Source organism: Cervus canadensis, chromosome 31 (assembly GCF_019320065.1).
Source record: "Cervus canadensis isolate Bull #8, Minnesota chromosome 31, ASM1932006v1, whole genome shotgun sequence".
NCBI lineage: Eukaryota > Metazoa > Chordata > Mammalia > Artiodactyla > Cervidae > Cervus > Cervus canadensis.
In genome coordinates this window covers 14,314,597-14,336,235 of record NC_057416.1, presented here as the reverse complement: position 1 = coordinate 14,336,235, position 21,639 = coordinate 14,314,597, and the positions used below count along the sequence as shown (strand labels likewise).

At 41.7% G+C, this 21,639-nt stretch overlaps 1 protein-coding gene across 5 annotated transcripts in view; it reads right to left on the bottom strand.

Annotated features, from left to right (window-relative positions):
- The window catches only part of SNX25 (sorting nexin 25), a 93,883-nt gene that overhangs the window by 64,848 nt on the left and 7,396 nt on the right, over positions 1 to 21,639 (bottom strand). For all 5 annotated transcript variants that reach the window (XM_043454214.1, XM_043454215.1, XM_043454212.1 and 2 more), the window contains exons 2-3: positions 4,978 to 5,062; positions 639 to 855 (exon numbers count right to left, since the gene is read on the bottom strand). In XM_043454214.1, coding sequence (XP_043310149.1) covers positions 639 to 855; positions 4,978 to 5,062 — 302 coding nt within the window. The remainder of the gene's footprint in view (positions 1 to 638; positions 856 to 4,977; positions 5,063 to 21,639) is intronic.

Here is a 21,639-nt window from a genome sequence, read left to right as displayed (position 1 = left end):
AGTAATGACTTGTTATGAGCCCCGAGGTCTTGTTGAAGTCTTCTTCCAAAGGCAGAATCACCTCTCGGGCACAAACCTTTCCCAGCTAATAGTACAAAAGGCTGACAAGCCTGAGTATTGGCAATTTTCACATGAAAACACCTTCTCTAATCACAGCCTGCACACTCCAGTACTGAGTTCCTTTTAAAAATCAATTTTTAGGATATTACGATGCAACAGAGCTCTTAACACAGGACTCACAAAAAGAAACGTGAACTTTATTTAAACTTTCTCGAAAACGGAAAACTCACTGACACTCTTCAGAGTGTAAAACAACTATATTTAAATGTTCTGTTTCTAGGCACTTTAATGCTACTAAATAAATTCTTGATAGTGCTGGCTCTGTAAAATTCATCTCACTGCTTCAGCTATTTACGAAATCAAACAGCTCTATACCGTGGTTTTCTATTAAATTTCTTTTTTAATTTGCTCTATCAGAACATTATAATTATTCCCCCCAATGTCAACATTTCCAGCCAAGGGTCAGTAAGAGGATGAATACGCTAGAGTTCTGTCTTGACTCGGACCCCTTTTCTCAACAAGGAAACGACTTTAACGTGAGCAAAGGAGGGAGAGGTTGTTTCCCCTTTAACAGCTACCTGGCGTTCGCCGCCTTCAGGTCACAGAAGTGAGTGAGCAAAGCCCGCACGACGTCGTTGCAGACGACTTTGACGACGTCCACGTGGCCCAGCCGGTGGCGCAGCTGCCTGGCGACCTCCCAGAAGTCCTCGGACAGCAGCTGGTAGAGGCGCCCCTCGTCCCGGCTGAGGTTCCCGTACCAGGACAGGACGTAATCTCGGTAGCTGTAGTCGAACACTACCAGGAAGAGAAAGGGCCACGCGTCAAACGTGGGCGAGGGCCGCAGACACAGAGAGCTCTCCTGCTGCTGCTGCTATCTAACAGTCGCTTTAAAATACAAACAGTGGAAAGCAAAACAAGGGAAGACACACTGTTTCCCGAAAGCTTTCAAAACGAGTGATTCTTATCTAACTCGAATTTTGGGGGTGTGGAGACCCGAGGTCCTGGATTTTCTTGGATAGCCGAGTCTTTAAACAGTCCATCTCGGTACCCAGCCCCCTGAGTGTGTGTTTAATTTCAAAGTGCTCTAGATGGTTTAAATAGGACCAATGGGTGGAAATCACAAGGAAGTTGCTTTTCTCTGTTCAACACAAGGAGGAGCTGAACAAAAACATTAAAACTATTCGAGAGACTGCCATATCAGATGATGGATGCACCATCATAAGAAATTTCAACACAAGCGGAGCATCTAATAGACAAGGATGACATGGAAGAAAGTACTTCTTGAGATGGTAAGCTGGGTTACACGACCTCCAGGCTTTTACATCCTTTTATCCTCCTTCTGGGCATCCCAGTGCCAAGCAGGAAGAGTGTGATGACACATACTTTGCCAATAAAAACACTGGCTAAGTCAGGATGGCTGGTATCCAAAAGTCCACAAGCAATAAATGCTGGAGAAGGTGTGGAGAAAAGGGAACCCTCTTACACTGTTGGTGGGAATGCAAACTAGTACAGCCACTATGGAGAACAATGTGGAGATTCCTTAAAAACCTGGAAATAGAACTGCCATATGACCCAGCATTCCCACTCCTGGGCATACACACCGAGGAAACCAGATCTGAAAGAGACACGTGTACCCCAGTGTTCATCGCAGCACTGTTTATAATAGCCAGGACATGGAAGCAACCTAGATGCCCATCAGCAGACGAATGGATAAGGAAGCTGTGGTACATATACACCATGGAATATTACTCAGCCATTAAAAAGAATTCATTTGAATCAGTTCTAACGAGATGGATGAAACTGGAGCCCATTATACAGAGTGAAGTAAGCCAGAAAGATAAAGACCAATACAGCATACTAACGCATATATATGGAATTTAAAAAGATGGTAATGATAACCCTATATGCAAAACAGAAAAAGGGACACAGATGTACAGAACAGACTTTCAGACTCTGTGGGAGAAGGCGAGGGTGAGATATTCTGAGAGAACAGCATTGAAACAAGTATACTATCAAGGGTGAAACAGATCACCAGCCCAGGTTGGATGCATGAGACAAGTGCTCAGGGCTGGTGCACTGGGAAGACCCACAGGGATCGGATGGGGAGAGAGATGGGAGGGGGGATCGGGATGGGGAACACATGTAAATCCATTCTGATTCATGTCAATGTATGGCAAAAACGACTCCAATATTGTAAAGTAATTAGCCTCCAACTAATAAAAAAAATTTAAAAAAAAGTAAAGAATGGGAACCAAAAAAATAAATAAATAAAAAAATAAAAACACTGGCTAAACTCTTCATGTACAATTCCTTCTCTCTTACTCTTCTAGTAAACTAAAAGTTTTCACGCCACGGAATTTTTAGCTAATAGCGAATAAATCTGCAAACCGAAGCATTTGGAAAATAGAAGCATCTTTTCTTTCATTGAAATTTAACTTCAAATTAAAGCAGGAAATTAAGAGCAATTTTAAGAGACTTAATACTTAAAACAGATCTTTTCAACATGCTAAAGGATTTATATTCATTCACCTATATAATGTTTCATTACATTTGTTAACCACATTGCATATTCTGTTACTGTAACTCTAAAACAGTCCTCTGATAATACATTTTGGCGAGAAATGGATAAAAATGAATACTGGCAAAAATCTGTACTTAGTAATAGAGCTATGTGCTAGTCATAGGTATATCTTCTTTTAATAATTCATCAGCACCCCTCTTCAAACTAAGTATCATAAAAATATAAAAGTACAAAAGAAAGACACAATTCTAAGTATGTGTTACATAACTACATACATTCATTCATACAGGTACAAAAAAACCCAAAACATTTAAAAATATATCATCTGTGTCAATTCAAGGAGACAGAGAAATTCATGATAGTAAAATCACTTTATGTTCTTCATTAAGAAATATGCACGAGTAATGTAACAAACCACAGTAAGAAATGAAAGAACACTTATTCTCACTGCCAAGCAAACAACTTTTCTTCTAAAGGCGTAACAGCCAACAAAAAATTCAATGCTGTTATGATTTAAATACATCTATTTTCTAGGACTGCTCTTCAAGAAATAAGCAGGTGAGAGGGGATCACAGAAGATTAGAGAGAATGGAATAACATGATTAGAACTTCAGTTTTAGTTAGATTAATCTGAAAAGACGATTTAGGGTAACAAGAAAGAAATACTAGAGGTGAGGAGACCAGTTTAAAAGCTATCATTTAGTCTAGAAAATGTGATGCTCCGTAAATCTCTATCTATACATGTTCAGAACAAGGAATGACTCCGTCTAAGTAAACAGTATGAGAGACAGCCATTTCCCACCTCTGCCTTCTCCCCACGGTAACTCAGGCACAGTCTTCCATGCCCAAGAGGGTAAAGCCCCACAGGTCATAAGCGGTCCATGACCCGAGTCTCTTGGAACAAAGAAACAGTCATTCAACCAGGAACTGCCCTAGTGATGATGACAACAACAATTCCATTGATCATATAGATGTCCCTCTGTGGTTTGCAAAGTTTTCAAAAATCCAATTAGTAATTACTCTCTGTGTGCAGAAGAAAAGTCATCTTCTGGGAAGATCTGAGGTTATTAGCTTATGTCACTGGTGGATCTATTGATTTATTCAAGAAAAATGGACACATATTTCACACCACTGGTTAAAGAGACATGAGCTAGATAAGCTGAGCCTATAGGGAGGGGGAAAGCCATGCTTTGAGGTACCAGCTATGCTTCTTTTGTGTCAGCATCTAATCCTTGGACCATCTGAGTTCTACTGAGCAAACAGCAGGTACTCGATAATTGCCGAATTACATTTCCTGCCCACATTAGTGAGATAATTCAGGGCAGTCCAGTGAAAATTGGGCTGCAGATCTAGTGAGATTTAATAGTAAGTCAAAAAGACTTTTAAAAGTCTATCTTCTGTCAGTTTTCCAGGAAATGTAACTTGAGGAGAAAAACTTATAAGGGTATCTGAAATAGAAGAGTAGTTGCCAGTTCTCTCCAAACTTCATACTTAACACCATATATTTTCACATGGAAAACCTCAGACTCTTTTTTTGTATACAATAACCAAAACTGTCAGTTTTTAGAAATTTGATTTTTAAAACAGATTTTTAAAACTTTAATTTGATCAAAATATATTCTCTTTTAAACTTTAATATTTGTAATTATACTTACTCATCCCCATTTCCAGACATACAACACTGTACCCACCACAGTCCCCTTTTCAATCATCTTTAATACAAGTTTCACATCTGTCCTTCATTCTTTTGTCAAGGTTGGCCAAGATCCCTTATTTTGGCTAACTGGTTTGTCCATGAGCGAGCCTGAGTGTATTTATTCCCAATGCACTTTCTCTACGTTATATCTATTAACAAAAGAAAAAAAAAGGCTTCCTGATACCCACTTCAAGTAACAGTGAACAACAGATTCCTGCTTCCTATCATGGAAGTAACTCCACCAAGCTAGCTAGTTTCATGTGATCTGCAAATTCCTGCTCAGTCAATGTTTATATGCCATTCATTTAACTGAAACATGGATGTATCTGGGGGCTTCCCTGCTGATTCAGTGGTAAAAGAATCTGCCTGCCAATGCAGGAGACACAGGTTTGTTCCCGGAGTTGGGAAGATCCCCAGGAGGAGGGCATGGCAACCCACTCTGGTATTCTTGCCTGGAGAATCCCAAGGACAGAGGAGCCTGGCGGGCTACAGTCTGTGGGGTCACAAAGAGTCAGACACAGTTTGCTGACTAAACAACAACTGGATGTATTTACTATGTTTTCAAGTAAAAATTCATGATCAGAAAAATCCAAATGGCATCAAACAGAGAGAGGATAAATTTGCTAGAAATTACTATTTTCCTTTTAGAACATAATGAATTGCTTACTGTGGTAATTATATACCCTCATTTAATCCTTACCTTCTTTCAGAGCTTTGTCCATATTATGAGAAATGACTACCCTTCTAGACTGAACTGACTCATGTGAGTCTCCATACACAGGACTCTGAAATATAAGAAGAAAAAAAGATACAGATTACTGAATAAATCACATATAAATATAAAACCAAAAGTATGAAAAACCACTGAAACAGACATTAAAATATTGCTTAACAGATTATAAAGTTCTTCTGGAAAAGTAATACAAGCTTAAGGTAAGAAATTTTTGAAAAAGAATTAAGGAAGGATTTTCCCTAGCAGATATCAAGACAGTATGATGCCAGTGTAGGAATAAACAAAACAAGTGAATGGTAGAAAGTACAAGAACATCTAAATATAAATGAAAATATACGAGAATTAAGAACATAATGAGAAAAATTTGAAATCTGTGAGGAAAACATGGACTATTCAATAAGTGGTGTTGGCATAATTTGATATTCATGTGGGAAGAAAGTTTAGAGTTTTACCCCAAACTTCGTGTATTAATAACTCCAAACTGATTAAAGAGCTAAATATTTTCTTAACTAAAAATGTATTTAAAGGAAACAAAGGAGATGCTGTGTTTAACCCTGGGATGGAGAAGCCCTCTCTAAAATAAGACACAAAGAGAGCTATAAAGGAAAAGAAACCTGAAAAATATGACTACATAAAATAGGAAATTCCTGTTTGACAAAAGATAACTATAAAATATAACTGACAGACTATAACAAAAGACTATTATTTCATATACACAGAGATCCCAAAACAAGAAAAATAACTCAAAAGAAAACCAGGCAAAGAAATTGAAAGAGCAATCATAAAAGGTAAACACCAATCAATTTATGAAAAAAAAATGCAACCTCTTTTTCAATGAGAGAAATGCAAATAAGTGCAATGAGACACCATCAGACTGACAAAGCAGGGACAAAGTGTCATCTAACCCAATGTTGGCAAAGATATGTGGAAATAGTCATTTTCATACACCGTGAGGGGAAATGTCCATTTCTAAAAGCTTTTAAGAAAACAACTGAGCACATATCAAAATTCAAATGTACTCTCTTTATTCAGCAATTCTACTTCTAGGAATCTAGCTAAGATAGAATACTTGCACATTAAAAAAAAAAAAAGTACAAATACCAAGACTTTCACTGCTACATTGACTCTAAGGGAAGAAATTGGAAATAAATCAACTATATATTAATAGGCAGAGTTAAATTGTGATGGTACATGTTTTAGAATATAATGCAGCCATGAAGAAGAATGAATTAGGGATACATATGCCTTCATGAAAAGTTTCCCATGATGGAAAATGTTTGGAAACACATATGCTGAACGATTAAAAATGGTTTCTTCCTCCATATATGTCTGTACAACACAATTTAAAATTTTAATTATAAAAAGATACTAGTTGGCAAAAACAGAGAGGCAATGTGCAGGATTTAAACCCCACTATCAGGCAGGTAAGGGTACTTTAAAGAGAAAAGCTTTTTAATTGATCACATTTCAAAGTGATCAAAAGTATATGTATACTGTAAGCATATGTTGGACCATAAAGAAGGCTGAGTGCTGAAGAACTGATGCTATAGAACTGTGGTGTTGGAGAAGACTCTTGAGAGTCCCTTGGACTGCAAGGAGATCCAACCAGTCCATCCTAAAGGAAATCAATCCTGAATATTCATTGGAAGGACTGGTGCTGAAGCTCCAATCCTTTGGCCACCTGACGAGAAGAACTGACTCATTGGAAAAGACTCTGATGCTGGCAAAGACTGAAGGCAGGAAGAGAAGGGGACAACAGAGGATGAGATGGTTGGATGGCATCACCAACTTAATGGACATGAGTTTGAGCAAGCTCCAGGAGATAGTGAAGGACAGGGAAGCCTGGAATACTAGAGTCCATAGAGTCGCAAAGAGTCGGACACGACTGAGCAACTGAACAACAAATACTGCAACGGACCTACTTATTGGTTTCAGGGGCTTCCCTGGTACCTCAGTTGATAAAGAATCCACCTGCAACACAGAAGACCCGGCTTTGATCTCTGGGTGGGGAAGATCCCCTGGAGAAGTAAATGGCAACCTACTCCAGCCTTTTTGCCTGGGAAATCTCATGGACAGAGGAGCCGGGCAGGCTACAGTCCATGGGGTTGCAAGTCTTACACGACTTTGTGACTAAACCACCACCACCACTGGTTTCAGAGCATAAAAAGAAGCTAGTTATTAGTGGACTGTAGAGAACTTTCTTGTGCACGGGAAATATTACAAGTGCTTGACTACACGGCCACCGTCACTCAGAAGGTCAAGGGCCCTATCAGCTTCATCCAATAAATAAGGGTGAGGAAAGCCCTCTGTTCTCAGGCAGCCACCTCAACACAGCTGCAACCAACCCCTGGCCCTGGACCACTCAACCCTGAGAGCAGAATTTCCAATGCTCGGCTTAGTTTCACACTAGCTGTGGGTCAAACGCCAAGACTATCATCCACTTTTGTGATCACTGTTACTAAAAAATAAAAACAAAGCCATAGTGTTAAGATTCCTTAGTTGAAATACTTTAAAAAGCCTTAAGATGTATGTGTTACACTCAGAAAAGAATCCCTTTAGGCTATACAAATTGGGCTTCCTTGGTGGCTCAGTAGGTAAACCGTCTACCTGCAGTGCAGGAGACCCGGGCTCCACCCCTGGGTTGGGAAGATGCCCTGGAAGAGGGAATGGCAACCCACTCCAGTATTCTTGCCTGGGAAATCCCACGGACAGAGAAGCCTGGCAGGCTACGGTCCATGGGGTTGCAAAGAGCTGGACATGACTGAGTGACTAACACATATATACAGTGCTACAAATTAATACATAACATTCAACACTTTCTCAAGGAATCATTCAAAAAAAAGACAAAAATCCTTAATCATAGTCCTATAGACAAAAGCCATTTTATCCTAAAAGAAATATACTCTCATCTATCAAAAACTACTTTCTAGTTTCTGAGTAACTTGTTATAAAATTAAACGGTCAGGACATTTTACTGTAATTTTTAAAATTTTAGTTCATGAAAGGAAAAGACTGAAGAAATGAGAAGAATTTTTAAATTCTAGTGCTTTTTCGAACATCAGGCAGGTATTTAAACAACGTAACACTGTTAAAGCACTATACTGATAAATAACTTTAACCACAACTTCTCAAGCCTTTGGCGAACACTCTGGTATAGTTTTCCAAATATAGGTACAGCAGTTTCGCGCACAATACTGACGGGATGATGAAACCACAGCCAAATGACGCTTAATTGAGAAGTTCCTGAATTCGGGTTCTTAAAATGGAAACTGTGTTTAAGGGCTGGGAGAGGATCAGGTGTGAATATGGCAACACACGCCTATCTGAGCATATTTTGTACTTATGTGTCTATCTTTACAGCTTCCTTCAGAACAATTTTGTGCTTATTTTTAACCTTTCCTTTCTCTCCCTAGTTACAGCTTTCCCAATTCTTGCCATCTACCTGCACATTTCTTTTCTCTCTCTGCTTCCTGCTTCTGCAATAAACATGTTTGTCCCTACTCACTGTATTTGAATTAGGCGTTTACGCTCTTTAACTTAAAAAGCTTATGAGAATAACATCTTCTATGTTGGTTCTCTACCTAAAAGCATTATCAGTTTTTCAGTCTGGTTCTGGATTGCCCTGCACTCTGTCCCCCAGGACCCTTATTAGGAAGAAAATTTAAAAAAAGAGTTCTTCAGCCCTGTCACCCCCACAGCCTGATTGAGAGCCTGGAAGTAAGGAGAACAGGAAGATCAAAGAAAACATCACGGGCCCAAAGTAACTGGGTAACCACACATGGCAAGTCCTTTTTTTAAGGATTTAATATTTCTGGAACCAGAACCTCTTCGTGACTAAACTACAACACTAGAGTAGATTAGTCACTGCACACGCCTTTTCTTTCAGGTCACAGAGGGATGGGACTCACAGTCATCATCCCAGGGTGGAGAGGAGGAGAGGAAGGGGGAGAAGGCCGGCAGGTAAGACTCAGGCACGTGAGCACGGCTGTGGCCCAGAGGGCGGGGAGGTGAAACCTGCCTTCTCTCTCCTTCCATTTATAGGTGTGAAAAGAGGAACTGCTCACTGCAGAGACTTCCCCAAGAGACGTGTTCCAGCGAACGCTCGCCCCAGCTCTGCACCTCGCAGGCCCTCCCCCTCCTCCGGGAAAGCCTGCCTCAGACAACCACCTTCCCAATAACGCTGGTGGTGGGGAGGGTGAGAGAAACACGTGCGTGCTGTCCTCATCCCCCCGCCACAGAGTGTAAGTGACAGAAGGCTTCACCACTCCATCCAGAACTGCGGACTTCGAGTGTGTCTGAGCGGTCAGCCCCTCACCTGGAGTCTGGCATCAGTATCCCAATACTGGGCTTCCCTGGTGGCTCAGACGGTAAAGAATCCGCCTGCAATACAGGAGACCTGGGTTCGATCCCTGGGTTGGGAAGATCCCCTGGAGGAGGGCATGGCAACCCACTCCAGCATTCTTGCCTGGAGAATTCCATGGACGGAGGAGTCTGACAGGCTACAGTCCATGGGGTCACAAAGAGTTGGACACGACGGAGCGTGTGCCAATACTAAGACAGAGGAATGTCTGGTGAACCAGAATCCCTGCCATGTAAAAAAAAAACACAACTTATTCTCCATTTCATTAAGATAAATGAAACTTATCTTCATTTTAAGATTTAAACCTAGCTTGGACCCTACTTGTTGAGGTCATTTTAATCACTCAGTGAGTCCTCTGGAGAGAGAAGGTGAGATGCCTCAACAAATAACTGCTCATTCTGAAAATGTTCTCCAAAGACAGGGCAAAACCTGAAGGCTTTGCTCCGATATACAAGTCTCAGCATCAGAGAGTAGAAGTCATATCAACAAATGCCGTCCTGAGGATGTACGTATTAGCTTTCTGTTTACTTCTGGATGTCAGCTTTTAGTCTACAGCCATAATACGCTCCAACTGTCTTCGTGTCAGAATTAAGACACCCTCTCCTGAGGGAACAACATTTGGAGAGAAAATCCACGCTGAGAGCTGGGAACCCTGACACCATTAGCAACGAGACAGCCAGGGGTGACCTGGAACCCAGCCGAGACATACACCTCATTTTCCATTGTTTACGCGGTCGACACTGCTTACTGTGTTGCTTCCTGTGGGAGCAGAGATGGGGCTGGTAATTCCTTTCATGCTTATTACCTAGACGACTCAAATAAACAAGTATCTTCTCCTTCACTATATGCTTCTACAATAAAAAAAAATTTTTTTTAATGTATTTTGGTTTATTTTTGAAAAGAAAAAAAAACCAACTGTACAGAGTTGATGGCGTGATGGGCATAATTTCCTGTAAAGCTACTGAAATGGCGATTTATCTTAGGAAAACAAACACGAAACCCCAATCATCATTATCCACACGGAGCTGTCACATGGCCCGGTCTTCCCAAGTATTCTCAGCATCAGACAATCTACTGGGATCTCGTGACTAATATTCTCATTCTTAAGCTATGTTATTCTCAAAACCACGGCTCCTTTCAAACCAACCGCATTCTACCTCATCCTCAAAAAATAATGTAATCAGAAGCAAAAACGAAACGACCCACACAGATCCCTTCTCAGGAAGACCGGAAGGGACTGAGGCATGGGAAGGCCACCGGGCTTGACTGAGACCCTGATGAAAGGCCGTGACGTGAGTGACAGCAGCCTGCCGGCAACGGCGTCCAGCCTGTAACTGCCGGCTCGCAGAAAGCATTTAGCAGAGTGCCTGGCATCTAGTGGTAAAGTACAACTATCATCACGAATAAAACTCAAAACAGGGTCAACTTCCAACACACTGAGGCTCATCGGTTGGTTGGTTTTCACAGCTGATTGGATGGTTTTCTGAAGGGAGAAGAATCGTGGAAGTGAAAGCAAGAGAGAAGGATTGAAAGTTAAATCACCAAAGTTAAGACACAACTAAATAGAACATACTGTTCCTGAAGTATATTTGCCTTTGAGGATGTAATTTCCAGACAGGAAAGTGTCCGTTTCCTGGAGGCGTTCTATCGTGTATGGGCCTTTACATTCTCTATCACTGGTGAAGTATTCAAGTGATCAAACAAAACTTGGTTTGATCAGAACCAGTTTCTTGGATTGTGCTTAATGTTTAATTGTGAACTAAAGAAGGTCTGGTTCTCCTTATCGATAAAACAAACTGTATCCAACATACACTGAAAGGTTATCATTTAGGGAGATTGTACTGATAGAAAATACTGTTTTGTCTTTTCCCCTCTCTTAACTGAGTATAATTTCTGTTTTAGATATAAGAAAGAAAAGCTACTCTCTGAAATTCAAACCTACAAATGTTCTCATATGCTTCAATTTCTTTTAAAATTGCTAGTTCTAATATATCAAGAGTAGAGAGAGACACATTCTATAAATGTAAAGAATTAAATCAGCCTATTCACACCATTATCCACAGATAATCCCTACTGGCATTTTGGTCTATTTCCTCTTAGTTGGTGAGTCCATTTCTTACCATGCAACTGTGGACAACTTATTTCTGTACCTCAAGGGCCTCTTCAGTAAAACAAAGATAACAACAGTACCTACCTCTTAGGACTGATACAAGCATTGAATTAATACACATGATGTGTTTCAAACTGTGCCAGGCAACATATTATTAATTATAAATTACTATTGGTACTTTATTTTCGTATACTTCGGAAGAAATTACAACCATCGCATTCACACATTTCTGTACCTGTTTTTTCACACTCAATATTTTATCATGAGCATTTTTTATGTAATAAAGATTTGGAATGTTTTGAGTGACTTAAACTGTATTTTAACTATTTTCTTATTACTGTGTATTTACTTGGTCCTCAATACATTTTTCCTATTTTCCATGAAAAACCTATTTATTTCCATGCTACTGGCTTAAGTGTAGTACTACCAAAAAGGTTCTAAACAATACTGGAAGTGTCTATGAACCATATAGTGGATTTGAACTCTGATTTCAAACAACTGTGTGCCTCGAGAATGTTGTTCTTATCTTTAAGGAGAGTCCTCTATCAGCCAAGGAGAAACTGATCGAACAACAGGGCGTGGTGTGTATCAGATTCCGTGAAGCACAAACTACGCCTGTCCAGCCTTTTGAACCAATAGTAAGTAACCTACATGCCTTGAAAGTCCAACACTGCAGGGTGTTTCCAGATGGGAAAACGAGTACTGGCCATAAGAGGTGGCGCAGGTGAGGCCTCCTCTACCCTCAGTGAGCAGTAAAGGAAACCACTGTGGCCTCCAGAAGCATAAATCGCCACCATGATTTCACCTGAAATGAACTTTGACAAGAGATGAGTGGTAGGTTAGACGGTGAGCAGCTTCTATAGCTTAGTACACACCGCTTATCGGAAGTACTGTGTTCAGGCTAAAGGCCTGCGTGCAAATGTAGGAATCAAGGTTCCGCTTCTATTTCTATAAAGAAAGGTAATCAGTCAGGTTAGCTCCTGAGACCAGATCCTACGACTGGGTATGAAATCAATTAGATCTTTTCTCTGGACAAATGTGAAACTCAAGTGTGCTTCAGGCTAGGGCACAATCCCATTATTACTTCCTTGCAAAAGCATATGACATCACGTGACAGTGGCGAGACTTAATTAAGACCCAGAAAAAGTTGGCTGCGTCGGTTCTTTGCCATTTTCTTGCCGTGTTATGATGAATATGTCCATTTCTGAGATTCAGTTTAAATAATGTCTGTCCTATTTATACTAAAGGATTGTTAAGCATCCCAAGAAGATAATGTGTGTGAAAGGGTTTTTTAAAGTTTAAGACTCTTAGTTGCTCAATCATTGTCAGACTCTTTGAGACCCACGGATTGTAGCCCACTAGGCTCCTCTGTCCATGGAATTCTCTAGGCAAGGATACTGGAGTGGGTTGCATTTACAAAGCAGTATTCAAATACAGATCATTATTACAGTGCCAAAAGGCATAGTCCACATTTTTTGCAATGTTAATCAAAGAATGATTATTGTTATATTACATGTGATTAGTGTTATGACATAGCATACTTTCAGATTTGACTATCACAAGCAAATTCCTTTAATGATGTTTCTTGGTTATTAATCTGCTAAGAAAAAATGATTATTAATGCAAAGGAAAAATCTCTATTAACTGAACAGAGGTATTTTCTGAGACAGGTTAACATACTAAGGGTTGGTTTTCCATTCAGTTGGACAAATTAGGCTCGTGGGAGGAAAAAAAATGTGCTTCATTTCTAATGTCAAGGACTCAGATCTGAAGCTCCTTAGAAAACACACTCCACTTGATTACAAGAGAAATGTAAGTGTATTTCAAATCAGGCACAGATTTGGAAACTGAAATTAGAACATGCACTTGAGAGTACACAGGCAGACAGCAGTATGTCTAAACTGGCAAGTACAGGACAAGAGACTAGGGCTGGGGGAGAAGAATGAGGAAAAAGCAAACTGGCTTAGGAAAGATCACTGATGACTGGCAGCCGCCTTCTGCATTCCTGCAAAGATTTGTGTAAGAAAAATTCTGCAGCCATTCTATCACTGGCTCACACTGTAATTCTGAGCTCATGAGGGAAATCAGAGGTTTTCACATTTCCATCAACTCATTCAATCATCTAACATGCAATGAGGACTCTGTGCGTCTGCCGCTTAGCTGGGTTCCAGAGACAAAGGTAAATACACTCTCTGGGCTCAAGGGGCTTAATCTATCCTTGATGGAACAGAAGCTCATAATCAAATAACTAATGAGCTTGAACACTGTGGGAGGCTCTGCTTAGGAATTCTAGCGTTTTTCCTATTCTGGTCTCTCCTCTACATTTCGCTCTCCAGCCCAGGTCACGGAAGAAAATCTACTCAAATATACAATCAATTCAAGAGATCATTTCATAAGAATTCTGAAGTTCATACACAGTGAAGTAAATTATAAAAATTATTTTCATAAGAATTCTCACTGAAACCACTGAATTGAAATGGAGAAGAAGCCAGAGCGGTTGCCCCTGCTTCAAAGCTATCATGTAACTCAACAACTCGATGAGTCACACAGAACTGCTTTTTTTCACAGAGATGCTTTAATGAAAGCAATCACTTTTTTTTTTTCTTCATTACTATCCCGAATACCCATAATACCACTCTTATTAAATTTGTTGACTGGCTTTTAAATGAAAACTGGTGATAAAATATTCAGGATCTAGCTACAAAAACATCATATCAGTGATTTGATTCAGTGAGATTTCTAATATTTTCATAGCTCCCTTGAAGCAAAAAGCTGAGCTCCAGGCAGCAGCTTGGATAACATACATGTACTAGATACTGATAATGCGTGAGATGGATTACTGCCATAAAAATACTAGTTGCAAAAAAGAAGAAAAGAAAATACAATTCAATGGAATCTACTCAAAGAGACGGACTTTCACATCCCTTATAACTGGAGAGTAAAAATTGTCTATCCCAGCTAGATCTAGATCATAGAAAGTCTTCCGTTTCTATATAAAATAAATGTATAGAAATTCAAAGAATAAAACCTCCTTATGAGAAACATGGTGTTAAAGATAAGCCTCAGTGTAGCAGCCAGTCCACCTCTGAGCAGAGAGGACGGGTGGGGAGTGTGGGTCCATAGGACAGGACCACCGGATACAGCTCCCAGTCTTCTCGGTCCCTGCTCACCTCAGGAAGCCCCCAGCCCCTGCTTGGAAACACATGAACTCATTTTCAAGACTCACTTGGGGAGTTTGTTCTAATGCAGATTTCTAGATCCTAATTCAGCAACTATAAGGTGTGCCTTTGAAACACAGCATTTTTAGCAAGAATTCCTAAATTATGTATGCATCTTTAGACCACATTTGGCAAAACACTGCTAAATGGTGGTGAAGACAAAAGATTATGACCCCTGAGAAAAAGCTAAGAAGTCTTATTTCTGGGAAGATTTATTTTAATACAAGAGTGAAAGTGAAAGAAAGTGAAGTCACACAGTTGTGTCCGACTCTTTGCGACCCCATGGAGTGTAGTCTACCACACTCCACCGTCCATGGGATTTTCCAGGCAAGGGTACTGGAGTGGAGCCATCATTTTACATCACTTGGGACAGAGTCACAAAAGACTCACGGAATCTCTTACCACCTCAATAAAATTACCCGCGACACGTCATCCTCCTAACTATCAGCAATTAATCTGCCTCCCACTTACCAAGAAAGTCAAGGCGACCCAGTGTGAAACGTCTCGATTCCCTGCCAGCCTTGCAGCCTACGAGCTTCTCTCTCTGCTCCTGCTTCTACCTCCTTCCCGTAGTCTCGAGCCTGGCCCCTCCACCTGTGCCCTGGCCTGTCAGCATCCTGTCTCTGGGATCTTCAGGCTCTTCTCTTTAACCCAAAACTGCGGTTAAATCTCTCCACTACAAAACTGCCCAAAGCACACCTAGCACATACACACCTGTGAACGCCGCCTTCTCTCCTTCTCAGCCAAGCTGGTAGGGAGCACCGCGCACCCCATCTCTGCTTCCTCACCTGCCCTTCACCCCTCACCCAAGAGGATCAGTACCGTGTCTGCCCCGTGTCCACCCTGCCCTCCCAGACGCCACCCACACAGTCTCCAGTGACAAATCTGGGCTCACTATCCCCCCCTCTTTCTGGACCACTAGCCAGGGAGAGCCAGGCCCTCCTACGGGGAGGGCAGAGCTCAGACAGACAGAGGGGGTGGTCCTGAGCGGGGTGTGTCCACATGCAGCCTGACCTCCTCCAGGACTTTCCTACCTCTGGGTTATGTATCCTTTTTTAAATTTTTTTTAAGAGCTTCAAGAAATTATTTAACAACCAAAATAACTCTAGGGATATTGAGAGAGGTGGATCCAGGTTTTACAGAGCTTGGAATTTACAGAGTATTGAAGGCTTTCTTAGAAAAAAATATACACACACAATTATGAGCACAAAGTTAGAGACAGAGATAGATGCTTATTGAGAATAAGGGAATAAAGATAAGAAACCGAGCAGCCCCTGCAGTGAACTCAGGCTTCCCAACCTCACCTAAATCCACCCCAAGATGTAGGTGTTCTCCTCAGCCCCCTGTTTACAGATGGCACCACTGAGACCTTGGGTGAGTAAACCAATGTATCACATCTTAAGATAGGAAGTCTCACTGTTTAAAAAAAAGGGGGGGGTGGGGTTCATAGGTGTAAGTCATGTTTAGAAAACACTGGATTAAAAAAAGTTCAATTACTCGGATTGCTCAGAACGTTATCATAGCAATACACAGTGGAAAGCCTCAAGAACGTACATCTTCAAACTGATGTGACCCGCTCCCCTCAACAAGCCTCTCATCTCGCCTCTTCTGTTTTTGCAGTGTATAATAACTAAAAGCATCTCCGAAATTAAGTGTCTACGGATCACGGTTTAGAAAACTCTGATTTTTCCCAGAACAGAAGAAAAGAACGTGTGACTGACTGTTTGATAACAATATAGTGAGGGCAGAGTGGGAACCTGGAGGCTTCACTGTTGTTCCACACGGTTCTCACACAGGATGGCAGATGGGTCTCATGTTATATGCCAACTAGTAATATCTTAGTGGCTGCCTGGAAAGCTACGTTGAAAAGGAATCTAAAAATAAAAAAATAAAAATAAAAAAAAAAAGAAAAGGAATCTGAGGCTTCATCCGGACTCGGGGGGCGGAGGAGAGAAGCGGCCTTACCTGATCAGCAGTGACTGTCCCGAGCACAGAAGGGGCAGTTGTGATGTCATTCTGAGACCTCTAAAGTGACACTAATTCCTAAACAGATACTAGAACCATCCCAAAGATGCTCAAGTTTTCTAAAACCTGAATCAGACCAGACTAATCTTTAATAATTAAAACCTTTAATAATTAAATAATTAAAATAACTGTAGAGGCTCCAAAATAAGAAAGACCTGGGTTTAATTTAGTTCTTCCACTTGCTCTGGGCACATGCTTTCGCCTCTCTAAACTTCAGTTTGGCCTTCCCAGGGGGCTCAGTGGTAAAGAATCCACCTGCCAAGCAGGAGACCCGGGTTCGTTCCCTGAGTCAGGAAGATCCCCCGGAGAAAGAAATGGCAACCCACTCCAGTATTCTTGCCTCAGAAATCTCATGGACAGAGGAGCCTGGCGGACTACAGTCCATGGGGTCGAAAAAAGTGATATGACTTAACGACTGAACAGCAGAATGGCAAACCTCAGTTTTCCCATTTGTAACATGAGATTAACTGTTCCTACCTCCCATGAAAGACAAACATTTAACTGGGTAATGCGTATACATACATACATACAGTAAATGCAATAAATATTAAGTTTAGCTATAGCAGTTATTGAGGCATTCACTTTATGACATTCATATTATGACTCCTGTGGTACATGTATTTGTCCACTATACTCAGAGCCATCCGTTACAGTAAAATGAATCAAACGTCAGCCATAGAAACCATTTTCCAGAACCCATTAACAAAGTCAATTTATAGGCTATAATAAGCAAATGGCAAAGCGCTATTCAAAGTAAGTCTTACCTGCCTTGAAGGAGACAGAGAGTATATAAATCTCACTACTGAGTGATTATTCTTTGCAAAAGACAGATCTCATACATATTTTTTCCAACCTCTCCACAGAGAAGGTCAAGGCACAGTAACCAAACCAACAGCAATGAGCCTCCCTAACACCTGGAATGAGCCCCCACCTCCTCAGGACACAGGGTTTTCAATGTGAGAACAAAGACAGCCCTGAGTAAACAGGGACAGCTGGTCACCCCACAAACAAATGATCAGCTAAAGTCTCAATAGTAGGTCTGAGTCTGGCTGTGCTGCTCAAAAGTGAGACAGAGTGAGTTCTTGAAATACTATTTCCCCTTAAAAGATATCAGGGCTCTTTGTGGAGAAATCGCTAGTTCCAGGTGTGAGCAGAAAACACTCAAAACGAACCTGATCTATCTTGCCATACCAGATAGCAAGAAAACTCTCAGACTTGGTGGGGTCATATCAAAAGGACTAAGGAGCCAACTTGAAAAGACTTCCACTGGCCAGAGATGAGACTGCCTTCAAAAAAGAAATTATGTAATATAATTACAACTAATTGGAACCCATAAAATACATTCTAATTCATGAGTTCACAATACTTTTTTAAACACATAACTAACTGGTCACCTTCAGAGGATGAGGGGGAACCAACATATTATCTTGGAAAACTGATAATGGGAAAGAATCTAGTATTTATCTTGCTTTTTTATATGAACTGTACCACTATGCAACCAAAGAGTAGATGATTGGAAAATGTCTCTTTCCAAAAAAATTCAAACCAATAAATGAGAGAAATGACAGAATTAAAACACCCCTATTTGTCACCCCCAACAAATTAACAGATCCAAGTAACTGAGCATCAACAGCTACTAATAAAACCAAAAAAAGACAATCAGATATTATGCGCCTCCTAATGCAAGTTCACACACCACCTACAGTCCCACCAAAGGGGTCAAACACAAGTCTGACCTGGACAACAGGCCGGACATGCAAAGGAAGAAAGAACAAGCTGAGCTGTATCATTCATATGTTGCTGTTTTAGTTGCTAAGTCGTGTCTGACTCTTTTGTGACTCCGTTGACTGTAGCCCGCCAGGCTCCTCTGTCAATGGAATTATTCAGGCAAAAATAATGGAGTGGGCTGCCATTCCCTTCTCCAGGGGGATCTTCCCCACCCAGGGATCAAAGCTGTGTCTCCTGCTTGACAAGTAGATTCTTTACCACTGAGCCACCTGGGAAGCATTCATATGCAACCAGCAAAATCCAGATTACAGGATGCTACAAGACAAATGCTCCAGGTTCTTCAATAGATAACCCACAGGGGGAAAAAAGGATACAGGGAAGACAATATTTTTTTCAAATGGGCAACACTAAACTATAACATCCACGGATGCCCATTTGACTGATAAAATTATAACAACACACAAGGAAGTGATTATGATGGAGTCAAGATGGCGTTACTTAGGTGGAAGGGAAGGGCCTGCCATTGGGGTGGACAAACAGGGGAGCTTCCGGAAGTTACAAGGGTATTGTCTTTATAATCACTCACCCAACTATACATTTATTTTGTATAATTTTTTTGAAGCTGCATCTTCAATCTTATTTTAAAAGGGTTTTTTAAAAAAGGTAAAAGTGGGTGACTCCCTGGCAGTCCAGTGGTTAGGGTTGGGCACTTTTGCCGCCAGGTCCTGGGTTCAATCTTGAGTTGAGGAACTAAGATCCCACAAGCTGCATGAGGAGGCCAAAAATAAATAAATAAAAAAAGGTAAAAGTGTAAAATCCACCATTTAACACCTTCTAATTCAAAGCACTTTCACAAACACAAGTATTTGTATCTTCAAGTACCACCACATTGTTCCAAACAACCTCTGAAGGTATTTATTACATCCACGTTTCAGATTGGGAGACTGAGGCTCAGAAATCTTAAATAAGCTGCCCATTGTCCCACAGTTACCAAGGCAGACTCAGATTCAAACTCAAAGGGCTGGCTGACTCCAAGACCATTCTCTGAATGCCTGTGCTCTGCTGATTCCCAGCCACTCATTCACTCAAGAAATGTTTACTGCCCACCTGCTCAATGATGCTAGATGTTAAAGAGACAGAGAGGAGTTTCTGCCTTCATGGACTTCAGGGGTTAGTGAGAAAGACACAAGGAACCGTGCAAGTATCTACAACTGAGCCAAGTACAGTGAAGGAAAGGTGCGTGGTGCTACGAGAACATATGTAGTTGGCAGACAAGGAGAGTCGCTCTGCAGAAGTGACGTCTTGAGCCCGAGGAGACGTTAATTAGGCAAGGGGGCATCGGGGGCTAGAGACACAGCAAGCAATACTCAGAGTCAACATCGACAGAGCGGGCTTGGCACTCTGACGGCTGAGGATGGAGCATGAGGGGTAAAGGTAATTATGACAGGAGACCAGGCTGGAGAACTATGAGGACCAGGAAGCTGCTGAGGGCTTTTAATTAAACATGGTGTGAAAGAGGGTTGGGACTGGGCTTGCATCTTTAAGAGAATGAATTGGTGGAGGGACAGGGAGGCAGAGAGATGAACCAAGGGGCTACTGCAGTCACCCGAGGCACATGATGGTAGCTGGGACCAAGCAGGAGCGATGGGAAGAAGCAGGTGGACGTAAGATACTCCAGAGGTAAGGAGACAGGTCTGGAGGATGGGACTGCATGTGGGAAGGAAGGAGGAGACGTCAGGAAGGCCTCAGGCTTCCGGATGGAGGACTTGCAGGGGTGCCAGACACTGACACAGGAGCAGTGTGAGAGGGACGTGGACCTGATCACAGGACACATGGAGACCTGGACTTGACGGTGTCAGGCCCCACTGAGAGCACCAAGGGAAAGGTCAGGGTAAGCAGTTGAATAAGTGAGTCTGAGCCTGAGAAGATGGCGATTTTGGGAGGGGCAGAGGTGGGGCACCCCGGGTAAAACTGCCTGAGAGCCAGATACTTCCACAAATGGGACCTCAAGAATGATCAAAATTCAAATCTAGGAAACAAAGCAACTTCCTGAGGTTATCTAGGGGTTGAAATCTCAGAAAGGTTCAGTGAGGTGGGGGAAAAAAAAAAAATCAGAAGAAACAATACGAGATTAACAGCTGTGCCTCAGGAAAAACCCACTGCAATTTCTGGAATGTTTAGGATGTTAACTTCACATCAAACGAGTTGGCACAATCTGCACAACTATATCTGCATATGAGGAGAGGCCTTCAGAGTAGTAGCTCAAGGTTGGAGACTCGAGAAAGCTCTTGACCCCAGGCGCTGCTCTGAGCCCAGGATGTGCCCAGCCGCTCAGTCGTCTTTTTTTTGCAGGGATGGAGGGGAGGTAGACAGAGGTGATGGAGTACCTTCACAGGAGATGCAGACAGAGACGTAAGCTCCTCTCAGCTTCTATTACATGGTAAAAACTAAGTTTAACCATACCCAGTGAGAGAAACAAGGCTATACTCTCAACTTCCTTAAAGCACATAACGTGGCTTTGGCTCAGGGGGAAAAAAAAAAAAAAGAAGGACCAAGCCCTCCTGGATCTCCAGTTTGAGGAAACTGAGAGAGCAGGAGGCAAAGAAGAAACGTGCTTTTTCACAGACTGGCTCGGGTGACACAGAGGAGCCTCTCTCAAATGTTCTGCAGTCACCAGGAACAGAAGAACGTAAGTGAAGGCACTCATGTGTACATAAATCCTGCCTCTGGGCTGGCAGAAATAAGAGGAGGACTGCAGGATGAAGCCCGGCGTGAGCAGACGGGAGCAAACTCTGTACACTCTGAGTTACTACTATTAATGTAAACTCACTCATACATACAAGGTGGGTGAGAACTACAGCAAGGCAGGTTACTTTAGAAATGAGTACTTGTTAAAAATGCATCCAATTTTCCAAGAGGTGTAGTCTACACTAAAACAGAAAGCTTACTATTAAATAGATCCTAGTGACCTAAACAAGTTCCAATGTCTTATTCTTCTTTCTGGCTTCCCCCTTGGCCTTGGAGCTGTTTCACTTGGAGTTACCATATTCATTTTCCTCTACGTCCAGCTCACGGCTGTTCACACATGGAAGCCCCGGGCTGGCTGACAAATGGACTGGGACCGGCCAGTGCCTAGCATCACTAATAGGCACGGGCCAGCCCTGGGGACAGAGCCCGCACACGTCACC